The sequence below is a fragment of the Pinus tabuliformis genome, chromosome Q, assembly GCF_031772625.1.
Source record: "Pinus tabuliformis cultivar Carrire ecotype Pingquan chromosome Q, CPIR1, whole genome shotgun sequence".
Lineage (NCBI taxonomy): Eukaryota > Viridiplantae > Streptophyta > Pinopsida > Pinales > Pinaceae > Pinus > Pinus tabuliformis.
In genome coordinates, this window is record NC_142296.1 from 18,811,624 (window position 1) to 18,820,291 (window position 8,668).

Consider the following 8,668-nt stretch of genomic DNA (forward strand, 5'->3'; position numbering starts at 1 on the left):
CCAACCAAATATGTGCATATGATATAATAACCCAGAAGTGATAAAATAATAGTGGAACAGCATATAATAATGTAAACCGTAAATATAAGTAGATACACAAGAAATGCAACGAGAAATGCTAAGCCATTTTATTATATTGAGCAATAAATGCGTACAAGAGGTGATTAGACAGATGGCACCTCGACTTGCACAAGGCAAGTGAAGAAATACTCTCAGAATGATAAGAATGGCCTCTCTACATGGATGCCGCTGCTGCTGCTAGAAAACAAATGATGATTTGGGGTTGCTCCCCTCTTTGGAAAACGCTGAAACTTTGGATTCAGTCTCTACTCAAGAAACCCAGAAAGCTTTCCTAGAATGGCCTCACACTGATATGCATCCTAGCTACTGGGAAACTGTCGTGCTGCTGGAAATCGAATGAGGATTTGGGGCTGCTCCCCTCCTCAGAAAAGGCCGAAACTCTGGAATCGAACTCTACTAAAAAAACCCAGAAAAACCCAGAAAGATTTTCTGAAATGGCCGACCCCTGAAAATCACCCCCTTGGGGTTCTACGCAGTTCCTCAAAGACGCTGATGAAACTGCTGCTGAAATGCTGATGAATCTACTGCTGGAATGCCAATGGAAATACCTTGCCCGAGCAGGCACTCGAAGTCCCCCGGGGCTAAGGGTGAGATCTCCAAACGGAGACACTCAATGCACTAAACAATGCTGTAGACTAGCTAAACAGCCAGCGTGCACTAAGTCGAAATGACTATCACAAATGCTCATAACCAGAATGATCCCAAATGAGGGGGTTCCTCTCTATTTTATAGTCTCTGCCTCTCACAATCCCTATGCTCACTTTTTCCTGCGTGATCCCCTTCTTGCCATGTGTTCCTTCCCTCCTGCGCAGTCCCTCCATGTGTCTGCGTGGGCCCCATTTCTGCGTCCCCCTTTGGCCCCCTTGGTTCCCCCTTAAGTCACAACATTGTGCTACCTAGGAAGTGACTTTTTATTCTAAAGTGAGTTATGTTCCCCCGTCCTCACTTTTTATTTACAAATAACTATAGAAGGCAAAAATCAAACAAAATCGAATATTCCAATTAGCCATAGCTAATTAGGAATATTACAACACTCCATCAACTCCATAGAACATCAACACAAGCTCTATGCTTTTCACAGATCCAACACACATCTCCTGCACTTTAATAGAAATCACCTCGAGGTATGCAACTTTCATGGTTCTCAGGCTGGACTCGTGCACGTTTCAATGCTCACGCAACTCTCACTTCCTTGCAGCCGCTCCACAGGCTTTCAATACACAATAGCTTCTCCTCACAGATACACAATTCTGCTACACAGAGGTCTTCTCTTTGCAAACTCTTGCGCATGCACAAGCACTCTACACTGTAATGTCAGGCTCACTCCTCCTACACCCCAACGCTATTTCATCGTCTGTAGAGCAAAAATCCTTTGTCATACTTTGATGTTCAATACACTGCAGACGGTGGCCGTAGTTGTTTGGAGACATACCAACAATTTCCAGGAGCAACGACTGCATGCAATAACGATTGATCAATGAATCTGTGTGCAAGTCTCATACACTCCACTTCACTTGCTCTTTTACCGACACTAATCTCAGATTTCAGCGAATCTCAAGGCTAGCTCTTAGCGACACCTTGATTCTCTTCAAGTGCCAAATTGATTTACATGGTAGATGGCTATACCTTTGGATGGTTGTAATCGATTCCTCCTTACTTCAATCAAAGCTTCTCTCCAAATCGTTGAAGCGCTTTCACAATGGCATAGGTCCAAAATGCGACTTGTGGTCTCTCCACGCTCACCGCACCAAATACGGCCCTTGGCATAGCTCAAACCTCGAACCCAAAATTTGTTCCTCAACCACACTTTGGGCGAGTTGCTGCTCCACAATGCCAAGTCAACAATTCACCATGGGTTTCAAAGCCAATACACTGCACCATGACTCCTCCACAATGCCATAAGTCATCAATTCACAAAGATGAGTCTCTATGCCTAAGTCACCGGATTCGTCCTAAACCCCCTGCGAATCTCGAATCCGGCGAATCTGACACGATTCGGTCCGGATTCGTGTCCAAATCACAGGACACGTCGTGTCCGAGGACGTGTCGCGATTTTAGGACACCTGTTCAGTTTCCAGGACTTGCTAAGCTTAGCACGGGAATGAAAAGGGCGTGTTTGCTCATTAAAATTGTCATTTGGCAAGTGATTTGTGCTGTTGGAGCAAGGAATAAAGCATTTTGGCAGCGTCATGATCAAGTCTAAGCCCTAGTATTGATATGCTATTCATGGTAATATTAAATTCTTAAAGTAAAAGTGACATTCTCCTTAATCTTCATTTTCATCCTTTTACTTAAATTTTTAACATTACCATGAAATGACTCAGGATGTTTGAGAGTGGTTCTGGCCTCATTGGATTTCATATGGAGAAAGTAGAATTTTAGATTTCATTCAAAATCCAGCAGACTTATCAGTTTTTCAGGATTTTAGGATTGGGGGATTGCAATGTTTCCATTGAATTTTGTCATGTATTAGGGTATGGAACCCGTATTTAATCAAGAGCACCAAACCAAGAGCTTCTGAATATGTCGCTCCCACTCCCGTTTTCACTCCCACTCCCGCTCCCAAGTAACATTGTTCCTGATGATATGGGTCTGGACACCACTGTTGAGTTGGCATTGGCCAACATGGATCTCAATGATCCAGTGCTAGAGCCTGTTAGATTTGATGACTTAGAGGGGTCAACCTCCATACCAGCAGATGTAGAGGCGACTATGGATACAACGGAGTAGGAGGATGTAGAGGAGAGCAGTGGGGACCATGATGATGGGGACAGTGATGCTGATTCTGATGCTGATTGATGCCTTGAGGCTTGTATACCTGTAGTTGTTTTATATTTTCTATTTCTATTTGCCATTGGCATTGCACCAACACTACCTATGTAACACATTTTGATTTGATGACTTAATGAGAAAACTACAGTTGTCAGTGTGTTTATCTTACTATCTTGTAGTTGTAAGTTGTCTTTCAGTTATGAATTATGAATCATGATTTAAATTTTTAATAGATTTATCATTTATGTGACGCTGACTCCTCTTTATGGATAGACTGGTGCACTATTCCCAACAATGATCAAAGAGAGAAATGAAGCATACAGAGAGATTGTAGGCAACAACTTTCCACACAAAGCAATGCCCATCTCTAGTTGCACCAGTCTCCAAGGTGGATGCACCAAACATGGCTTCCTCAGGGCACACCAGTTCGCAACCAGAACCTGCTTGACCGGCTACACGTGACAGTGGAGACTCACTTGGTTCTAAATTCTCCTTTCGGCCAACGCTCCTCTTTACAGACAAATACTTCTTCAGCATGCACAGAGCTAACACTTGGCCATGCGACAAAGCATCATGTCTCTCCAACCAGACATCACGTCTTTCCAACCTGAGAGCTACCACAAACAATAGACAAGATTGTCAACACAGAAGAATGGCGTAGAAAGAGTCGAATTCCACTCGAGACAGGAAACAATGCGGTCTAATTTCATAGAGGGTCTCAACACTGGCCGCCAACAGATGGAACCGCGATATTATTGACCACACTCGTAGAGAAAAGAACAATATTGTCAACCACAAGATTTATGTACCAGAAGTTGGACAGGCAAGCTTCAACTCCTTTCACAGAAGATAAGTCACTAGAACAATGCTTCCTTGATCACCAGGTATCTCCAAGCAATGGCTTTATCAACACTGGGTTACTATCACGACAAAATACTCACTGCGCTAGTCGGCGCTAGTATCTCCACGAGGAGCTGCGACGATCTAGACAGATCTAGTATCTCCACAGTCTCCCTAGGGACTTCTTATAACTCAGTCCCTTGTGATTAGAATTACACCGCGGTTCTTAATAGATGTCAACCTTGAAACACTACAACAAATCTCCTCGTTATGATCAAACTAGTGCACATGTGTGCTTCTCCCAACAACTTTGCTACAACTTTATCACAGCTTGAGCAACGATCCATTGTACAATAACCATCACAATTCCATATAAAACCTTATATTTGTTTTGAGGCAATTCCAATTCCAACTTCATACTTGATTTGAATCGTTGATTGGCACACTCGTGACTCTGCAATTCAATACATTTTAGTGTAGCTTAACTTTCAATAGTATTCTCTTCACTTAATTTTAAATGCATTTTCCAGAACAGTGGAAGGGTTTATTGGCTTCATCCCAAAACATCGAGTGGCACGACAGCTTCGTCCCAAAACAGCGAGTGGCTCAGCAATCACTCCCTTGGCTTAGTGCAACAGACTCACCGGTCACACTTTTGCACATCGAATTGATGCCCCTACATCGAGCAACGAGCCAAAGTTCCATTCCAAGAACAGCTCGATTGGTAGTTGATCAGATCACGGCCCACTTAGATTTTGGCCATACAAAACAACAACAGAGGCACTATACTTACTCATATCCACAACAACCACAACAGGGTTCAGACAACTGCAGTCAGCTTCAGGCCATAGCCATTCCTTCACACCCTTCCAACCGAGTTGCTACAACAAAACACCTGGTTTGAACAACAATACGTCTTCATGCCTCTTCCAAGCTTCACAGTCCCACATAACTTCAAATGGAACTAATCCAACAACAATCAAAAGGACATCAACCAATGAGCAGAGTCGATACAAGAATCCAAACACACACAAACTCCCTTGGATCTCTGATAGCAAGTTGAAAATCAAAGGAAGAACCAATATGAAATGAAATGTGCACCTCTCAGGTGAGACCAACTCTACCTGAAGAGTGCCTGCACTCAGCACACATTCTATTCATCGGCAAGAAAGCTCATACATTTATAAGATTACAAATATGTTGGGGAGTTTGAACAACTCCCTAATAAATAGGATCTGAATCCTAAATAAGACAACACAATCTTAAGTTGTACGATATGAGGAAACATGTACGAGTTTCCGAAACAGGTACGGGTACGAAACATGCCCCACCCGATCCCCCCTCCGCCCCCGCCCCCGCCACAATTTTTGAAACGGGGAAACGCTATATATATATATAGATAGATAGATAAGAACATTTAAGAAATATGTGCAATCATAAAGCATTGATGATGCATTATAATTTATTACATTATGATTAAATTGTCCAATGTCAATGCATAAATTATAAGTCTCTAAATTTACATCACATTTACTCATGAATGATCACATAATGAAAATAGCAATATCCAAAATCAGTGACGAGAAATTTCTAATTTCTTGTCTCGTGCTTGATTAGGAATCTCCTTTTGCATAATCGAACGGCCTTAGTGCTCTTGATTAAATACAAGTTCCATACCCTAGTACCCTAAGTGCACTTGATTATTGGGAGTCTCCCCTACATAGAGGGCTTGGTTCTCTTGGTTAAATACAAGTTCTATACCGTAGTACATGACAAAATCCAATGGAAACATTGTAATCCCCCCAATCTCTAAACAATGATAAGTTCGTTGGATTTTGTGTGAGATCTAAAATTGTACTTTCTCCATATGAAATCCAATGAAGGCAAAACCACTCTCAAACACCCTAAATCATTTCATAGTAATGTTAAAAATTTAAGTAAAAGTGACATCACTTTTACTTTAAGAATTTAACATTACCATAAACTGCATATCAACACTAGGGCCATAGGCTTGAACATTAAGCTGCCCCACTCAAAAAATTTTGTTTCCAATATTCAATAGCTCCCTCTGTCACTCCTGAATTGGCAGAGAGCAAAAATAGAAAAGAAAAACGAAAAATCAAAAGAAAAAATTGAAAAAAAAAGCCATTTTACTGCTGAAACGTGGCTATATGACCTGGAAACGCGTTTCAGGCCATACTGGGCCATGTTTCCCCCACGTGAAATGTGGCAGTATGGCCTGAAGGCTGAAATGCATTTCCAGGCTGCACCAAACGCGTTTCCGTATCGTTTCTGCCCAGAAACGGCATAGGTCCAGCGTTTCCTGCAACATAGGCACAATCTCAATGCTCTACAACAAGTGACTAATAATGAATTAATCTAGAACAGCCTTGATTTCTCCATTATTTCCAAGTAGGACCATCTACTTAACAAGGCCCTCAACTCTCTTTTTCTCAAAATAAAACTCTTAGCCCTTTTAGTCACCTCGGTTAACAATTCACATCTTCCCTTTCTTCAATGAGAGACAAATCTGCTTGCTCGTTTTTGCACCTGCCCTGCATTATGTGAATGTGTCTCAACTACTCAAGCCTCACTCTTGAGCACAAGGTTTGTCCGCCTTGGCAAAAATGATCCTCTCGTTCTTGATGGTTCATCCCTTAGCCAGTTTATTTGTGCCTGAATTCTTCTTATTGGCAGCAATTCCTTTCCTTAACAATGACTTCCTCTGCTTGGTTACACTTTACTTGGTCGAACTTCCAGCGTTCTTCACTTTCTCTGACTTGACCTGCAAAACAACACTTTGGGACCCAATTTTGGATCAATGTTAGGGGTTGCATTCAAATAAAATACATGAAATGTAAAATTGATCCTGTTAGTGAAGGTGATGTCTGCCAAAGGATGGACAAAATCTTGAAAGTATGCAGATGGAGGGAATTGTTATGATTACATTTCCGATTTACTATGATAGTATTTTGAAAGCATACAAACATAAATATTAATTGATTTTTTAGAAACTAGATCATAAATTTATTTGCTAGTAAAATGAATAATAATAAACATGCGCTTGTTTGTGAACAATGACTTCATCCCAGCAGCACCTATTATATGAAAGAAGCTTCTGCTCTCATTATTCTTCAGCTTCTGTTGTGTTCCCTTAAATAAAGGAGAAATGTATTTGTTAAATTATGTTAGAGCTATTGGATAGATGGCAGTGATTTACTTAAGCGTTTGGCCAAGTCTTATTTTTTGTTAGTTATCTATTTGTGTAACTTTGTTATTTTATGGTGCACAGTTTCAAAGGGAGATACCCAAAAATTTTGCCAAATATGTAGCAAGTGAGTTATGCCTTACTCTTATTTTTTAGTATTTAATTTAATAATTATCTTCGTGTTTAATATTTCTGAGCAGTGGGAAAAATTAACAAAAGATTTAGATCGATTCAGGTAACTGAATATTTTACGTCTAAGCTATACTGATCAATTGCATTTGTCCTTGAATACAGTTGGTGGAGTTTACTTTGGTCTGGAATCTGTAATTCTGTCAAAATATTTCCCTGATCAACAAGGTTAGCAATTTGACCAAAATCTTGGTCCCATCCACAAAGTTTCCGGACTCCGATCTCAATAGAAACCGATATTTTTTCCTTTTCACGCAGAAGGTACCGTTTATTTTTTCAATGAGAATAGCAATTCTGTCAGTTTCTTGCTTTTGAGCTCACTATTGCTCTTCCCTAAATAGTTTGTCTACAATCATATCCCGTCTAAGAGAATCTCATGTGCACAATATCCTTCGTGATGGATCTACATGCACGCGTAGGTATACAATACTACTTTTTGTGATGAGTGGCTCCTATTAATGGGTGGCCATTATCACTGGATTATCAGTGACGAGTCATGACTGCTGAAAGTAGTGTTTTGTTTAAAACACTGAACGAGTGGATATATGAGCTTGCCATGTAGAAGTACACTTTTTATGTAGTCGGAAGATGTCAAATTTTTGTGACAGAAAGCATTGCTCATTCAGAACGGTAAGAAAACTTGTACTTGAATAACAAAGGCATCAATTTGAAAATAAGATTCAAGAAGAGCTGGAAATCTCTGCTTTGGTTTGGCTCAATGTTTAGTTCTCTGTACTGTAAAACTGTGCACACACAATACTATACAGAAAAGTCACCGAGAGGAGATGATTATTATTCAATGCGAGTAAAATGAGACACAAATAATATACCTCGTGGGAGAGATATTTTGGTGGAAACCAACATTATGTAACTAAAAGCGGCTGGCAATTATTCACATGTCACGTTTCTTTGCCACTAAGTCAATAGTACTATTAGTATAAAATTTGAATACAATATAGTATGGCTGTTATACTCTGTATGCTTTATCACCCTTCCTTAATGGCCATATGTGAAACTACACAAGATTATTCCTAAACTTTACATACTTATTTGGACTGAGAGGCTTGGGGAAGATGTGCACAATACTGCAGCTCTAATTTTTTTTGTTTTTCACAAAATGTTGAATATAGTTACAATTGAACTTTACATGCTTTGTCTGGTCATGAGCATTGAATTTCTTGCCAACTTCAATACTCCTCTGGTTATTAAAATAAAATACAGTGATATTTCGTTATTCTACTTGCAAATCAGCGAGTATTCTCCACTACCGCATTGTCTCACAAACTTCTACATCAAAGGATGAGAGTGTCAATACATGTCACATTTTTGCGCCGAGCAGCACTCTACATCCCACTGTAGGGGTAGATGTGTAGGTGTGAGTGTTTAACATTTAACATCTAAAAAATAATAAAAGGTTAAAAGTAATATAGAGCCAAGTATGTTGGAGATGTAGGGTAAACATTTAAATTTTGGCTAAATCAATAATAAAAAGTTAGAAGTAATAAAACTTATAAAACTCTATTTGTTATTTTGTAATTTTGTTTTGCATGGCAGTTTAGCCCCTCCAACTCAAGTTAT

At 39.9% G+C, this 8,668-nt stretch overlaps 1 protein-coding gene across 1 annotated transcript in view; it reads left to right on the forward strand.

The window, feature by feature from the left end:
* Positions 1–8,236, forward strand: part of LOC149218065 (uncharacterized) — a 241,062-nt gene extending 232,826 nt beyond the window's left edge. Inside the window, exons 4-5 of the mRNA XM_089383789.1 lie at positions 6,986–7,028; positions 7,196–8,236. Of these exons, the coding sequence (XP_089239915.1) occupies positions 6,986–7,028; positions 7,196–7,263 (111 nt within the window). The 3' untranslated portion in view covers positions 7,264–8,236. The remainder of the gene's footprint in view (positions 1–6,985; positions 7,029–7,195) is intronic.
* The last annotated feature ends 432 nt before the right edge of the window (positions 8,237–8,668 follow it).